We start from the raw sequence: 18,242 nt of genomic DNA on the forward strand, positions 1-18,242 counted from the left end.
TCCAAAACATACGACCCTAACTTTGTACCAGACAAGAGAGCTTGTATCCTGTCTCCCAGGGTTTTGTTCTTTTTTTGCATTAATAGATCTCATTTCCTGTGTCAGAGATTCAGAAAATAATCCTGGGGAATTACCTGGATTAGCAGTTAAGAAGCAGAGACCTTCTGTAGCTTTTTTTAAAGTAGGTATTATTTTACTACCTTGTAACTTAAGGCTGGTTTTGATAATATATGTCAATGCCACCCAAAAGCCACTGCATCTTCCTACCTGATCCATTAAGTGGAACAATGACTTTTTAATTTTTTGACAGTATTTGATTTTCCTGTTTCCAAATACAGTTTAAATAACAAACATTTGTCTCCTATCATAGGTAAGCAGGATTTTTCCTTTATTACAGCTTCCTGCCAGTCTACATAGTCAAACAAATCTCTCTTAAACCAGGCCACTACTGAAGAGGGAATAATCAGTAAATCAGCATAAACATCAGAACAGAATATCTTCATGATACAGGAGTACATGCCAACATGACATTTTCATCTCAACATTAGAACACCACTTGGTTTTGGATGTTTGGATACAACATACTGCCTAATATCCCTACAAATGTGAAGGATTTAGCATAGAAAGTCTTAATCTCTAAATTTAATTGGATCTTGGTTTGCAAAATCCAATTAGCTGTAATAGAAGCCTACAAACTCCCAAGGCTTCAGAACCACCAGCAAGCCAGGCAGGTGTCCTGGGACTGAAACTCTCTCTTAAATCCATATTCCTTAACAGTTAACCTTAGCTGTTTGACTATTAGAAAACCTTATTTGTCCTGAGTCACTTATACAATCAAAGGAAAGATAAGCATGAACAGACGAAGAAAGACTTTAAAATACTAAAAATGCAAAAATGAACAAAAACTTCTTGGCCGTATCTGTGCAACCCGGGTCTTTAGTAAGAAACCAGCTCAAGTCTGATGGATGGATATTCAACAGTACAAACTTAAATGCTGGCTTAGAAAAACCCTTCTGATAATAAAATGTCTTAGACTGTAATGATTATTGAACTGCTACAGCCTTTTAAGACAGTAAATTTTGTAAGGATGAGAAGAAATCCTCAAAGCTGTGCTGCTTAAAAATTAGGAAAATGTAGACCAATTTAAATTCAGCCCCATAGCAACACTAAAACTGTGGCCTGTCACAGTCTGTTCAAAGACTTCTTAACATCAGATGGAGGGATTTCTTCAGAAACTGAAAATCGGACTTCTGAGTATTATTTTAACAATCTAAAATAAACAGCTCAAGTATCTGGTCTGTGGTTTTGGGTTCAGAGGCAAGCACACAAATTACTCTCTCTTTTTTGCTCTAACACTAGCCACAAAGGAAGATAGAGGATTTAGGTTAAAATGTTTGAGGATTTTTATACGTAACTGGAACCAAGCAATAAGAAATGACTCAATTACCCTCACTTCATTAAAAACAGCTAGCAAAGTTTTTATGTGCTAAAACAAAACAAACAGGAACAGAATCAATAAAATCCATCCACATTAAAAGCTGACTAAATAAAGGCTGTTTCAGTTGTTACTAAAGAATCATTCATTTGCTTGTGGGTCTCATTAAGCTTTTCTCCCTTCAAGGCCTACCCAATTGTGCTTAACTGTTTTTGCCACACAGAAATTTCCAACCCAAACCACAGGTTTCCTTTAAAACTCTAAACAAACTATTTTAATCTTCAGGAATGGGGGTTGTATCGTCAGAAATGAAATGTATAATAACTTTCTTTAAAATAAGTAAAAAAACAAAAAGTCTGTGAGAGCCAGCTTTCAAGACGGTCCCCAATGGCCCTCCCCCGTGAAGTGCCCTCTCTCACGGTACGAGGATTGGTCAGTGTGACCAATGGAACGCGGCAGAGTGAGGATTACAAAAGCCTGCGGCTTCTGTCGTGAGCTCTCTGTTCCTTCCCTCGCACAGTTCTCTCACTAAGGGAAGCCAACAGCCATGTCCTAAGCCTAGTGAGAGGCCAAAGTAGCGAGAAGCTGAACACCTGGCCATCAGTCAGCAAGGAACCCAGCTTGTCACGTGATACTGTGATTTTTAAGAAGTATTTCTCATCTTGATCTGACCACCACTGCGGCTCACAACCCCCAAGGCCTTTAGAATATCCTAAGTATTGACAGTGATAAAGGTATCTTTCGTTATGTGAATGAGGTGACTTCCAGGAGTACCTAGGACAGTGCTGGTGGCCAGAAGACTGGAGGGCTGGAACTTTCTTTCCCACTCCCTGATTTCTGGGGAGAGGGGCAGGGCTTGAGGTTGAAGAAGTCACCACTGGCCAATGATCTAGTTAATCACAACTAAGCAATGAAGCCTCCATAAAACCCCAAAGCAGAGCTTTTTGGTCCATTTTTGGAGAGATTCCCTGTGCCCGTCTGTTGGGCCCCAGGCTCCGTGAGGACAAGAGGCTCCTTTGTTCTGGCGCTGGCCCTATGTAGTTGACTTGTATTCTTTAATATCCTTTCATAATAAACCGGTAATCTACTGGGTCAAAGGGGTCTCCTGAGTCTGGTGAGCCGTTCCAGCAAATTAATCAAGGCTGAGGAGGGGGTCGTGGGAACCTCCAATTTGAGCCAGTTGGTCAGAAGTCCAGGTAATATAAGCTGGGCTTGTGACTTGTCTCTGAGTGAAGGGCAGTCTAGTGAGGCTGAGCTCTTTGTCTCCAGGTAGGTAGTGTCAGAACTGAGTTGAGCTCGTGGACCCAGCTGGCGTCAGTGTAGGGAAGCATCCACACATGCGCTGGAATCGGGGCTTGGAACCCTTTTCAGCTCACAGCCACATCAGTGAGCCTGGAGGCAGATCCGCCCCGAGCTGAACTTCCAGCTGGCTACAGCTTGATGAGAACCTCACAAGAGGTCTCAAGCCACAACTATCCAGCTAAACTGCTCCTGGGTTCCAGACTCACAGATAAAGTGAGATGACAAACGTTTGCTAGCTTCTGGGGCACTAAATACAACTTTTGCTTTACCAAGTTTTGGAGTAATCTGTCACACAGCACTGAACAATGTAAAAATCCAAAAGATAAAGGGACAGATCCCGTTTGGACAGAAGACTGTTCCAAGAAGTCAAAGACAAAAGAACTTAGCGCAAAGTTTCACAAAGCTGAGAGGTTACTTCCTGAAGACATTAAGTGTTTTCATAAATAAAAGAAACCCATGACATTAGACAAGAGAATGGATATGCTTCAGATTTGGAGATGACAAGTAGTGAGGGGAAAAGAGCTGAGGAAGAATCAAAAGCACTTGTTTCTCCTGCAGGAACAGCTTCCTGTTTTGGTTACAAAGGAGCCACGCTTAAAATAACCACTGTGAAGTATGCTGAGGGCTTGAGAAGTCAACGCCAGGAAGCCACAACAAAGAGCTGAAAGCAGCTAGACAGAAGATGATTCCTTCGGAGGAAAGGACCCAAGAAAGGCTAAGGGAAAAGCTACCCTAGCAAATGAGTGGGATGTGCGGCGAGGAAGGCCCGTCGGAATGACGCTCTTCCCCAGCATCTCCCCCCGCCCCCGCCTGCCCCGGCCCTGAGCAGACCTGCTGCTGCAGGCAGGGTGACACCTCTCCCTCAGCCAGCACACTCCTGCCCACGGCCGAGAATGCAGACACCTAGGAGAATTAAAGCTAAGGAAGGCAGAGAATAGTGCCGTAAACTTTGACTATTTTATTTTGATGCATTTTTAAATGTGAAGTCGCCTAGAAAGGGTATCAAAAATTAAGGATATTTTATCTGCCTGCTTCCACTATATTCCGTTGATTTCACTGTCCTACATATGGCAAACGTATCAGAGAACCAATACATGTTGAAATGCAACTCAGTCAAACTGCAATCCAGAATGAACTAGAGAAACTGTCCTAGAGTTAGATCTGTGGTCTAGCCAGCCCAATGTTTTGTGGTCAGCAAGGGGCCCAGGGCATCTAACAAGGGGGGATAGACATGTTTTCACTGACATTAAATCCTATTGCTTATGACTCATACCACCCAACCACTTAACCCTTTTTCCAAACTACAGCTTCTGTTTTCCTATGGATTGGGAAGTAGATGGCTAAGCTTATAAAGATGTGTCTGTTAACAGTTAAATAGGCAAGGCTTAGTGTTTACTGGGGAATTTTGTGAAGGGACTTACAAATTCAATCAGAGTCAAATGAGACAGCTTACTGAGAATCCTACTCAACTGAGATTTTACAGCAGTCAATCAAGTGGCCCAAATGTACAAAACAAAAGCTAGAGACTGGCAATTCTTCACAGGCTTTTTTTCCTGATTCCTTTTGTCTATCACTACTGCACCCATGAAATTAAAAGACGCTTACTCCTTGGAAGGAAGGTTATGGCCAACCTAGATAGCATATTTAAAAGCAGAGACATTACTTTGCCAACAAAAGTCCGTCTAGTCAAGACTATGGTTTTTCTAGTGGTAATGTATGGATGTGAGAGTTGGACGGTGAAGAAAGCTGAGCACCGAAGAATTGATGCTTTTGAACTGTAGTGTTGGAGAAGACTCTTGAGAGTCCCTTGGGCTGCAAGGAGATCCAATCAATCCATCCTAAAAGAGATCAATCCTGGGTATTCATTGGAAGGTCTGATGTTGAAGCTGAAACTCCAATACTTTGGCCACCTCATGCGAAGGGTTGACTCACTGGAAAAGACCCTAATGCTGGGCAGGATTGGGGGCGGGAGGAGAAGGGGACGACAGAGGATGAGATGGTTGGATGGCATCACCGACTTGATGAACATGGGTTTGGGTAGACTCCAGGAGCTGGTGATGGACAGAGAGGCCTGGCGTGCTGCAATTCATGGGGTCGCAGAGAGTCGGACACGACTGAGCGACTGAACTGAACTATTTCTATTCAACGTTCTCCTAGAGGTGCCTGCTAGTTCATTAGGAAAGAACTGAAATAATAGCTATAATGATCAGAAAAGAAAAAGTAAAAACTGACATCATTTGCATTTGTGATAACTGATGGTATATGTAGGGCTTCCCTGGTGGCTCAGATGGTTAAGAATCTGCCTGCATTGCGGGATACCTGGGTTCGATCCCCGAATTGGGAAGGTCCCCTGGAGGAGGCATGGCAACCCACTCCAGTATCCTTGCCTGGAGAATCCCCATGGACAGAGGAGCCTGGTGAGCTACAGTCCATGGGGTTGCAAAGAGTTGGACACGACTGAGTGAAAATTCAAAAAAATCAGTGTTTCAATTTGGCAAGTCTGCTGGATACAAGTCAATATAGTATTCTCATAGAGTAGCAACCAAAAGAATTAGGAAATTAAAAATATTATTTACAATAATACACACATATAACACATACATAAAAGATCAATTAACTAGGAATATATCTAAAGAAAAAATATGCAAAAGCTCACCACTACAACTATTAAAACACTTAAAAACATTTATTAAGACTTAAATAAATGAAGCTAATCATGAAATAGAAGACTTGCTGATATCTAATTATCACTTCTCTCCAAACTGATTTATAGATGCAATCACAATCAAAATATCAGAAGGTGTTATCTATTTAGTGATTTACTGGTACAGAGTCACCAAGCTGATTCTAAAATTAATACAGATATTTGATGAACCTACATACAATAGCCAAAGCAATTTTGAAGAAAAACAAAGCTAGAGGATTTACACTACTAGGCATCAAGACCAACTGAGATATAGTCATTCTTGAAACCAAGTATGATGCTAACACTGGAAATTTCATCCCAGGCCCACAGTACCCATCTACTTAACCGTAAGTCAGCTGGTTTAATTCATTTTCCCTTTAAGTGTTTATCTGAGATCTCCATAACATAACCACACACATACTGCCTGAAGTGACATTTTTAAAGTTTATCCATGACAACATCTAACACACCTCATGTTAAATCTGTTCATTTCATCTGTCTTTTTTTTCATCTAATCAATTTTTCAGATGACTTCTATGAGGATAGTTAAGAAACTAACATCTTGAGGCACATTAAGTTTAATGTAGCTTCTCTAATAAATACATTTTCCAAAAATAATTTAGAATGCTCCATATTTTGAGAAACTTCATAAGCATTGTTTATAACTTGAATCCTTGGCTGGAGATAATTTTTGAGGAAGAAAATCTTACTAGGTATTAAATGAACATATATGGTAAAAGAGTATTTGAACAAATGGCCCTAGCTAACTCTTTACAGAGAAACCTCCAAACTGCAAAACTGAATACACGGGATATCTGTGTCCTAGGCTAAAAGGCAGGCAAAAGTAGAATAAAACTGTAACCGCAAACTTTTATCTTTCGATCCAACTAATATCACAGAAAGGAAAAGGGCAATTTAGAATACACTAATAACACACAAAAAAAACACAGGCAGTGCTGCTTTCATGAAATAATTCCCATACTTCATAGGTAAGTGAACGACACCATAAATATTCCTCTACTAACACAAATCAATTAGGAATCTCACTTGCCTTTTAAATTCTGTTATTTGTTCTGTTTAACTGCCAGTTAAGACCTCACAAATACAAAGACAACTGTTCACAGACCAGTATTTCTGGGCCTACTCCAGAAAGTTTGTTCGATATGCTGGAGGTTTCTGCCTGTTTTTAAAGCTTGTGGCCTGAAATTACTTTTCTTCCTGGCAGTAACTCTAAGACCAGCAATATTTTTAACATTAAAAATAACTCCCTCACTGAATTACTCGAAATTTCTAAAACAACTTTATACTCTAATTTTATATAAAACAATTTATACTCTAATTTTAAATAATTCAATTTCTTAATGAGAAACTTTCAGTTACTAAGCTAGCTCCATTTGAACTTTGTGGCATGAAAACCTGGAAGAGATTTTTTTCGACAGAAAATTTTCTTTTGGCTTGGTTGAGGTCATAAACATCAATTCAGAATATCTTATAATTATTTGACTAAAATCTGGAGGAGAGTCACTTACAGGTAACTCAGGGGTATCTCACAATAAAAGACCCAGCTTGGAGTCCCGTATCTCCTAATAAGAAATACAATCAAAATCACTGTCTCAAGAGACAAGTCCTTATCCTAATTATTCAGCCGGAGACGACTGAGCAACTTTCACTTTCACACTATGGGTGTCCTTGGTAGTATCTTAACCCAGATCTACTTAACTATGTATCATTTAGGATTTGTTCTGTCAGTGAATCATTGATTAAAAAAAAATAACCAAAAAAATGTTACCATGAAACACTGTATGTTCTCACATGGTTCACAAGCAGTTTGAATAAGTTCTTGAATATTTCTGTTATCTTTAAAAAGCTAATATGATCACAGACACTATTAGAAATATGCTAACAGATATAATAAGCATTGTGTAACTATGAAAAGCTTCTTAAACATCAAGTTCCTGATGTTGTACAGCAAAAACCAACACAATGTGTCAAGCAAGTATCCTCCAATTAAAAATATATTTAAAAAATTAAAATTTAAAAGATCAATACATACCTCTGAATGTATTATTATAAGTTCCAAGAGAAACCATTAAAATCCTAAACACAATTTTCAAATTGTGTCAAGTAGATAAACTCACTTAACTCTCTGCCTTTCTATTATATCACAGACAAGAATAAAAGGACATAGGTTCGGGTGCTGGAGGCCACAGGAAAAGGGAATGTTCTAAGAATTAAAAAGGGAAACTCATGAGGACTTAGGCGTTACATTCAGAAAGGGAAAAAAGAGAAAACTATCTCAGTTCTCCACTGTCACTGTCAGCTGCACCAGTGATGCCATTCTTGATAGGCTATCAATCACCTAGAGTACGTTTCAAAAATTCAGATTCCTGAGAATCTTCTGAACATGTGTTTATCTTTAAACTCCCCCCCCAATCCTATTAAAATGACAAGGGATAAAAAAAAAAAAAGATAAACCCACAAAAAGAAAAAGAAAGAAGACAAGAGATGCTGACAACATTTTGGGTAACAGCAAGTATATGGGCAAGAAGTAATAAACATCTAGCAGGTTAGAAAAAGTAGAAACTTGAATGTCTGTGAAGGAGGTAGGTGGGAGCGGGGGGTGGTTATCCACAAAATCCTACAAAGCCTCAGGAATTTGAGGTATCCCTGAAAATATGGGTGAGATGTGGGACTAAAGACAAAACATTTTTAAAACTGTGTAAGAAATAATTGACTTTCCAGGTGGCTCAGTGGTCTCAGTGGTAAAGACTGCCTTCAATGCAGATGTGGGTTTGATCCCTGGGTTGGGAAGAATCCCTGGAGAAGGAGATGGATCCCCACTCTAGCATTGTTGCCTGGGAAATCCCATGAGCAGAGGAGCCTGGCAGGCTACAGTCCATGGCATCACAAAAGAGTTGGACACGACTTAGTAACTAAACAACAAGAAACAATTACAGGTTTAAGATCCCTATCCCTACTCTATATAACAAGGGCACTATCCCTTCCCAACAAGAGGTGACAGGTTCACTTTTGGGAGAAATAAACCAGCAAGGTTCTAGGCACAGTGCGAGCTAGGATGAAGCACATATGAGGAAGAGGAGGATTTGGGAAAGTCTACTTGTTGGATGGCATCACCTACTCAATGGACATGAGTTTGAGCAAACTCCAGGAGACAGTAAAGGACAGAGAAGTCTGGCGTGCTGCAGTTCATGGGGTCACAGAGTCAGACATGACTTAGCAACTGAACAACTCTTTGGATGATACTGCTGTTAAAGGCACTGTGTTTAGCAACAGAAGAAAAAGCAGGAATGATGCTTTACTGCCTCTATTCCACTGAGCTTATCACAAATTATGGTTCTTCAGCCATATTCATCAAACTTCTGTCTAGAAAGAGCTATGGAAATGGTAGAACATCTAATAAATCTCTTTACTATGAAAGAATGAAGAGATTCTCTATTCAAGTCATGTTTGTTAAAGCAAATTTTGGCATCCATGCAGCAGCACGGTCTGCAGTAAGAAGTTAAAACATTTTAACTTAAATATCCATATTTCATTAATTCAAGGAATAGACCTCTTCCCTTTTTTTCCTTGTCACCACCTCCACAATTATTTGTCTAAGAAAAAATAATTTAAATTATATCTTAATTGTGTACCTAACAAAGAAAATGTGTGAGAAAAACAAATGATTACACATGAAGCCATTCCAGAGAATAAATATCTGCCCTTGCAGTACTTGGACAACTACAATTTTTTTTTCTTAACTGCTATAGCAACTTTCTATGCTGTAAATACTGAAAGACTTAACAATCTGGATCAGAAAGAAACAAGTGAACACCAGAAGCCAAACATAAAGTGTACCATCATTACAAGCTGGAGAAATATATCCCTAAAGCATTAATACTAAGTTATTATTCCTGCCACAACTCTGTATTCTTTGTAGAAAAGAATCCTCTTGATACATCAACCGTTAAGTTTTACTTACACACTGGATGCCTTTACCAGTGGAGGAATACGTGCCATTGCTCCAAGGACCACCCCACACCATCCCTCCACATCCAGCTTTGTTTGCACTCACTTCCAGCCACCAAGCCTGTGGGCACCAGATCAAGGTCACCAACCTTCTCCCTCAGCCACATCAGGACGGTCCAACTTGGCTTCTCTGTGCTGTCCCTCTGCCACCTTCACAGCAACAGCTCGGCAAATGGCCCCCAGCTTCCTGTCCAAAGAGCGAACCCCGGCCTCTCTGGTGTACCTGTTATCAAAGAAAAAATATTTTAATTTTGGCCAAACATCACCTGTAAAAGCAGAATTAATGTGATTAACAACTATACTAAAGGAAGTGTACATTTAAAAGTTTATTACAGTTTCTTGAGTATTAACAGCCTCATCTTTAAAAATTCCTCAGTATTCTTATTTCTTGAAATATTCAGAAGTAATTCCAGCTACAACTTTTCCTTTTATATGGAGTATCTTGAACTCTTACCCTATACTTAAAAATGAATTATTGGCTCTTCAATTTATAGCGCCAAAGTAAATTTTGCAGCACATAAAATATCATTTACTCTTTGATATGTATAAAAGCTTTCTTACAATTTGTTGATTTAAGAAAATTCTGACAAATTTATTACATGTGAAATACTGCTGAAAGAATCAGAAAAATAGAATTTTTTCATAACTAAAGCAAAAAATAATTTGAGACAGAGAATGGAGTCTTTACCTAGAACTGTCCTAATTACCCCATTCAGTGTATTTTCATTGTAGAGACCTTCTAAAGAAAGAAATATGCTAATGATGCAAGCAGTGTGATTCAGTGGAAAAGGTTCTAGATGTGGTTAAGCAGAGCTGTCTTAAAAAACTTCCACGTTAGACTCAAATTCCATAAGCCACTTCATAATCCTTTATACAGTACAATCAATTTTGGCACCCACCTTTGGGTGAGTTTGAACACACAATATCAGCTAGAGAATGTAGTTTTATCTGAAAAACTGCAGTTTTATCCGAAAAACTGCATCTGATTAGGCAGCCAAACATACAGTCAAGGCTCTGGGAAAGCAGACTTTTTAAGTTCTGAGAAAAGACAAAATTCTTGGCTAAACACTCAATAAAGTAAAAAGTTTATTTCAATCAAAGGAATAGAAGGATATAGGAATAAAGTCCATATTATACACATGCATGTAATTTCAGTAAGAAAGAAAATAGGGAAGCACCTTAAAAATAAACCAACATGTAAAAACAAAAACCCAGTGTAGCTTCCTAGACAGCTATTTGATGAGCTCAGACAAAAAGGTCTGGACGAAAGATAAAAGAGAAAGGCCTGAGGATGCTTTCAGAAGGATGGCGTGAACATGCAGAAATGGTACCAGGAAGTTCAGAATGAACTGGACTTTGCCCAAAATAATAAGGACATCACCAACGATGAGATATTTTTTTTAGGTGTTTAGAACAATAACAGGCTAGGAACTAAGGCAGACAGTATAATATTAACCTTGACTAGAGGAAAGTAGACATATCAACCACTGGTTTGGTTTAGCATTTTTAAACCAAAAGAGGAAGAATCACCAGTGTCAAGTAAGAATTGGTTAATGTTTCCTACCCGCAACTAGATGATTGTGAAGCTGCTAATTTTCAGAGGACATAAAACTAATGCATTGGATGATAATCAAGATGAAAAAAAAATCAATTTGCTGCAATGGTAGCTGAAACTAACATGGATATTAAAATATATATAATTGTAAACTTCTACATTTGGGCTTTAAAAAATTCAACTCTATAAATATGGGATGAGACAGACCAAGTGAATAAGAAATTCATATGAAAAAGAACTAAAGTGTCAGTAACTACATTTACAAGAGGCAAGAGGATAACCTAAAAAAGCTAAGACTCTGGAAATACAGTTATAAAATAATAATAGAATAAGACTAGTGGCCTTATTTTTTTTTTTTAATTCCTTATTGCTGTTTAGTTGCTAAGTCATGTCTGATTCTTTGTGACCCCATGACCTGCCAGGCTCCTCTTGTCCATGGGATTTCCCAGGCAAGAATACTGGAGTGGGTTGCCATTTCCTTCCCCACAGTGGTCTTCTTATACTATGAACTGTTTAGGCTACGAGAGAAATACTGAGTTCTACTCTGGGTGTTTATTTTAAAAGAAACACTGACATCAGAGGAATCATTCAGAAGAAGACTAATCGGGAAGGTGAAAAGTCTTCAAAGTGGGTCAAGAGGAATGGTAAGGAGAATGGGAATATTTAGCCTGAAGAAGAAAACTAGATGACTTCTAAGACTCCTTCCTCTCCTCCTAAACATTATGGGTCTATGACTACAACACAGGAAAAAATGAAAAACTGTCTTAATTTGGGTAACTCACCACATACCCAAAACTTACCCGGAGTAGCAAATACCTGTGCTATATCTATGAATAATAAAATTGCTCAGAGAAATTTCCTAATGTTCACAGCTTTTAACAGCTGATGTTTTGAGCTAACAAGTATATAAAAAAGAAATAGTTCTCCAGGCAACAACTGGCAAATACAAATAGCGATTACTCTTTGAGTCATTAGTATTTATATCCAGATAAGCTATGAATGGATATTTTTCTCTATATTCATATTTTACAGATGGGGAAGCGATCAAAAAAGGTTAAGTAAGTTACTTGTTGAAAAGTTACCCAGAAACATCAGGCGTATTATCTGGAATAATGATATTTTTGGAAGACTCTGGCCCAGAAATCACCTACTTTATTTCCCCTGGCATTATCCACATAGTAAATCACAAGTTAAGAAAAGGAACTCCCAAGTCAGATTGAGTCTTACTGTTTCATAAGTAAATTTAAACAGACTTTCAAATAGACTTCCATAAGAAGGCTAGAAGGCTGGATTAGATCAAAAAGCAGTCTGACTAGCCAAGTTCTAAGTCAAAGTTCAAAACAGAGGAAGGAAAAAAAAAAAACAGAGGGACTTCACTTCTCTTGAAAAAACTGCGGTTACTGGGATGGGGCTGCATGAGGAGTCCTGGCAGCCTGACACTATTTGCCAGATGATGCAACAGACCTGCAATGCTGAGCCAGGAAAACTGTGAGAGGCTATTGTAGATAGAAATTCTCAACAGGATATATTTTCCATTCAAACATGCAATCCATAAATTAGACTCAGTAGTACTCAACTCAGATTAATATATGTGCTGCTTGCTACAGGCTTAACCACTTGGTAGCTAACTTGGGAAAATACCTTCTCTGTTGTTCTGGCATTGATTCCAAAGATAAAAACACTCTCAAAGAAAGGAAAAGAAAATCTGAACAATTTATAATAGATGCCTGAAAGGACCATCTCACTTCTTAGGAGACTTCAACTTCCAAGGTTCTGGGATATAAAAAGGTGTCTTGGTATTTTCCATGTATTTGGTTGTTAATTTATCAAATTAGTAATCCCTTGCATTGCTACTGTAGAAAAGCTGAGATTCTGTTCCACTAAAGTCCTTAGTTAGCTATGAAGATACTCTAAATGCTTTCCCTGTGAATTGCTGCCTAATACAGAGCCCTGTGTAAATCAACAGTTACGGAAATGCTCGCTGGGCATCTGCTGGAGAGGGAAATGGATGCTGTGAGTTGCCAGTGAAACAGGAATCTCCCTTTTCAGATCTGAACATTACTGAAGCCCCGTGATGGCTGACTAACCTGGTGATGATGTCAAGAGTAGTAACCTGAGGGATCTGAATCTGCTGAGGAGTCAGCCCATGCTGTTCCAGCTGCTTAGGGATCAAGTGCCTATGGGCAATCTCTATCTTCTCCTCTTGTGTATATCCTGGAAAACAAGTGATCGTGCTTTATGATTATTCACATGGCTTCCACAGTGCCAGGCTTCATTAATAAATCCAGCACAGGTGCAATGGATCTTGGATTTAGAATGGATTTAAGTATGACTTTGACTAAGATTAGAATAAATTAATCTAACTTCCAATCAATAACTGCTAAAATTTCCAACTTTTTCACAAACAAAACAAGCACTTACTAAAGAAGCACAGTGTTTGAAAGTCTTTTGATTAAAATGATATCTCTCTTAAAGAAGAGGAAAAAAATCTCACTTTCATTAAGATAAAGATAATTACCTCCTTAATTCAAATGCAAGTTTTATTTTATTATTTAAAAGGAAAATAAAGGCATCCTTTTTCTTTAGCATAATTTGTTGCATAATGGAAAAAAACTTATAACAGTAACAACAGAGGCTTCTATTAAGACTTTGAAGAGCTGCAAAGGGGCTATTTCCAGAAGTCCAATTATAAATTTTAGCAACAAACAAAACAGAAACTAAGATGTCCCTATAAGAGTTTTTTCCTTACATGTTGGAATTACATAGATAATTTATATATTTAAAATACTTCATGGTCTTACCTACTTAAAAGCCTCAATAAGTATAAATTCACTTTCTCTTTAAGTCCTGTAAGATGAGTGTCCCCTATGATGATTGCCCCCTTTCCATTTAACAAGCAAAAATTAAAAAGATGAATGGACAAGGAATCTATCTTTTTAGTATAAAAAGGAGATTAAAGAAGAGCTAAAAGATAAGATAACCAAACCTGCAGAAGAAGGTGGCATCAATGTTCACCTCTGCAGCAGCTGTCCTGATTTTTCACTTAAAGTTAATATATCTTATGGATTTTTGCCTTAATTTGGAGTTTCCAGGCAACTGGGTCTCATTACTTATTTATTTTAGTCTTATAAATAAGCACAAAGCAATTTTAAAATACTCCACCATATTTTAAAACTACAGGATCCTACAGGGTTCACAGATAACTAAGAAATCAAATTATCATTTACTTGAGGGTAAAAATATATTCCAGTTTAATATGAAATATATATTCAGATTATATTTATTTTTATCTGTTTTTATTTTAAAAGATACCCACTGACATTTGATCTCTTATAGGGAGAAGTAATTCTGAACAATTTAAATAAGGTGAAAACACTGGGATTTATTTAGTGTTAGTAACTAAAAGGGGCTTCCCAGGTGGCAATAGTGGAAAAGAATCCACCTGCCAAAGTAGGAAACACAAGAGACACGGGTTCTACCCCTGGGTCAGGAAGATCCTCTGGAGTAGGAAATGGCACTCCACTCCAGTACTCTTGCCCGGAAAGTTTCATGGGCAGAGGAGCCTGGTGGGCTACAGTCCATGGGGCTGCAAAAAGTGACATGACTGAGTGACTGAACACACACACAACTAAAGAACTTTTTTAAAAACACAGTCCCATGAAGGAGAAGACATGGTTTAAAAAAAAAAAAAAAGTATATAAATACTTGACAGATTCAACTAAAAAGAAGAATTTGAAAGCACCGTGTAATTTTATATAAAAATGAGGCCAGATGTAATAAAGAGAAAGTTTTAGGATCTACTTTCTAACAAGAATAAATGATCAGATTTTCTAAGAGAGAGTAAAAACTTCCAAATCTGATAGACAGGAAGCTACATTGGCAATGAGAAGATCTATTTTTGGTTTTTAGATACGTACTTTGAAAAAGTAAATTATTTTATCTATAATTTTAGAAATTGCTTCAAAAAAGAATATCTTATTTTCCATAAAAATAATCATTTTTTAACGCTAAGTTGAATCTGAAAGTGTCACAGAACATACAATGTATATTATATAGAACATAAACACACTCTTATCTGTCATGGTTATTTTATAGATGTTGAATCTACATAAAAGCTGGTTTATATGCCAGATTCAGAACTTCTGATCAGCACTGGCAAATCAACTTTTTACTCAAAATTCCATAGCTTGACCAGTTTTAAAAATTCTGCTCAGAAAAGCAACAAATAGCCTTTTATTTAACAAAGTAATAACTTTTGTTTACAAATCAAGTACCTGGCACCTGAATGATCTCCATTCTGTCCAACAAGGCAGGTGGAATAGTAGCAGTGGTATTGGCAGTAGCAATAAAAAGAACTTGGGAAAGGTCAAAGGCCACATTTAGATAATGATCTGTGAAGTTATGGTTTTGTTCAGGATCCAACACCTGTGGGAGAACAATAAACACTGAAACGGATGCAGTAGTTCCAACAGAAAACCATATAAATTAAAACACACACGATGATATTTCTGCTCAATACAGTTAGTTTGGGAAATACGGGGATAATATTAAATAGAGAAACATGTTCAATGTTAAAATTCTTTTAAACATATAAAAGCACAAAGAAGCAAAAATTAACCATTCAAACTTTGTTCTTAAATCTATTAATGACTCACTATGTGGCCACAAATAAGTTACCAATCCCACAGAACCAGTTTACCTCCTGATAACACACCCTTCTCTTAACTGCTATGAGAATATAAAGTAAATGTGCATGGTATTTTGAAATTCTAAGGTAATAGGTAAAATAATAATTAGTATATTCCTCCTCAAACATTATCAGAAAGTCTTTAACAGGTTTTTTTTTTTTTTTTTGGCTCATCATGGTAAGTAGGATCTAGTTCCCTCATCAGGAATTGAACCCATGCCCTCTGCAGTTGGAAATACAGAGTCCTAAAGAGTGAACCGCCAGGGAATTTTCCTGATGGTTTTTTAAAAAGCAAAATCTTTCCGGTTATAATGAGCAAAATTACTATCCCTTGAAAATATTTTAATTGAATAAATTAGATATTTACTAATTAGATTCTTAAAATGTTGAACAACTGTATATTGAGGAGACTGTATCTTCTCAGATCACTGCTCAAATGCTCCAAGTTGTAGGCACGCACAGGGGAGAGGCCTACACTGGACTTTAAAGAAGGCAACACATGGCTTCCATGTTCTAACCTTCAACATCTTAACACTTTCACTTAGACTGGATTAGTACAGATATAAATAGGGTTAACATGCACACAGTCAAAAAGGAAGTAAAATGACTTAAACACTTAATCAACCACAATTTTACTATTTAACCAGGTTTTCCTTGCTTCTGATTCCCTTTCTAAAGTTTTACTTATTTTTAAACATATTCACAAGTTAGTCTTAATTCGAAGCCCTTTTCTTGACGACTCTTGAATTTTGTTACATATTCATTGTTACTGGTAACTCAGTGTGTATCTAGAATATAATTCCCAGAAAGTTCTACTGTTTATATTTTCAGGGGACTTAAAATAATGTTTAATGTTATAAAAATGTTACTTACAAGTCAAAGACATTTCTAATTATGTTCAGTATGAACTGGCTAAGTGTAATATCACTGTCTACCAATGTATAATAGCAATCTTAGTTAAACTGATTGTCTAGTTAAGTAAAAATCTCTCATTTAATGTCTGTAATTAAATTTAATACATACATGTTGGATATGTTGCCATCCAAGAGAAATAATTTTTTTCCCTTAAAATTTTAAGACACTGAGTTTTTTAAAAAGTAGGAAAATTAATAAAGCAATGTTTTCTGGATTATGAATGAGGTCTTTTTAAAGTGTATTACTGGACACCTAGGTTAGGAGGAGAGAAAATCAGTGATGCTCAATTTGCATACCTCCATCTTTTATTTAGGAAAATACACACACAAAAAAAACTTAAGAGTTTGAGCAACATCAAAAATAATAATGATCATTAGAATGCCAGATAAGAAGCGTTTCTAGGAACCATTACTCAGATGAAACCTTGAGGTAAAGTATTGAATCCAGGGAGTGACACATTTTACAGTGAGAATTGTTCAGCTATCAAACCTCTGCTTCTTCCCCAAGCCTTAGAGTGAGGGCTTCCATGGCCCAACTCACTCACATAAAGGAGCAGACTTCAGGAATGAGCAGAGCTATTTTTTCTCTCTTCTCGTTCAAAGTTTTCCCTATGTAAACCCCAAACTGTAATTCCTACCTATGCAGAATGACAGGGAATGGAAACAGCTGTGATATGACATTTTATTCTCAGGGATGTGAAGTCAGCACAGGGATTAAACTATGGGAAGTGGTGTATGCCGAGAACTGTTCTTCAATAACTGTTTCTGGCAAGAGAAGAACTACAGATACTTGTAGGTAACCCAGGAATATACTCCACATATTATACATGATGAGGCAACTATCATCTCTAAGTATGATATTAATAGTATGGTGATACTTTTTAAAAGTCTGTATCTTTTAGGGGTAGATGCTAAAGTATTTATGAAAAGATATGACGTCTGGAATTTGATTCAAAATAAGTAAGAATGCGATGAAGGAGAATGGGTAGGAACAGACAAAACAAGATTGACCATGAGGGACTTCCCCAGCAATCCAGTGGTTAAGAGTCTGCCATCCAATGCAGGGGTCACAGGTTCAATCCCTGGTAGGGGAAAAGACCCCACATGCTGTGGGGCAACTAAGCGATGCAACTACTGAGCCTGCACACTCTAGAGCCCAAGTGAGCCTGAGTGCCACAACTAGAGAGCCTTCATGCCACATCAAAGACCCAGCACAGTCAAAAAAACCAACACTGGCCATGAGATGGCAATTGTTAAAGCAAGTGACAAATTTTATGGTTAATTATACTATTTTCTCAACTTTTGTTAGTTATATTTTTTTCACAACAAAAGTAAAAAATAAAGTACAATAAAATAACTAAAATCAACTCTGGAAGCCATACACAGATACTACAGAAAATCAGTGATAATGACAAAGTTGAGAAAAATGTCCAGAACATAGAAGACGAAGGCAGTAAGGCTATGTAGAGGAAAGACATGGAAAAAAATAACAATATCCAATTCATACCTAATTGAGGGAACTAAAGAAGAGGTCTCAGCAAATGTAATTAAAGAAATAACCAAGAAAATATTCCAGAAGACTCAACACTACAGACTGAAAAGTCTTAGACTCCTCTTGTGCAATAATAAATAAC

The 18,242-nt window shown here is 37.4% G+C and overlaps 1 protein-coding gene across 2 annotated transcripts in view; it reads right to left on the bottom strand.

Moving 5' to 3' along the window:
• Nucleotides 1-18,242, bottom strand: part of LONP2 (lon peptidase 2, peroxisomal) — an 82,319-nt gene that overhangs the window by 24,613 nt on the left and 39,464 nt on the right. For both annotated transcript variants that reach the window (XM_081507941.1, XM_081507940.1), the window contains 3 exons: nucleotides 15,282-15,432; nucleotides 13,095-13,221; nucleotides 9,542-9,675 (listed from right to left, as the gene is read on the bottom strand). In XM_081507941.1, the coding sequence (XP_081364067.1) occupies nucleotides 9,542-9,675; nucleotides 13,095-13,221; nucleotides 15,282-15,432 (412 nt within the window). The remainder of the gene's footprint in view (nucleotides 1-9,541; nucleotides 9,676-13,094; nucleotides 13,222-15,281; nucleotides 15,433-18,242) is intronic.

Source organism: Giraffa tippelskirchi, chromosome 7 (genome assembly GCF_054371585.1).
Source record: "Giraffa tippelskirchi isolate mGirTip1 chromosome 7, T2T-mGirTip1v1.2.pri, whole genome shotgun sequence".
Taxonomy (NCBI): Eukaryota; Metazoa; Chordata; class Mammalia; order Artiodactyla; family Giraffidae; genus Giraffa; species Giraffa tippelskirchi.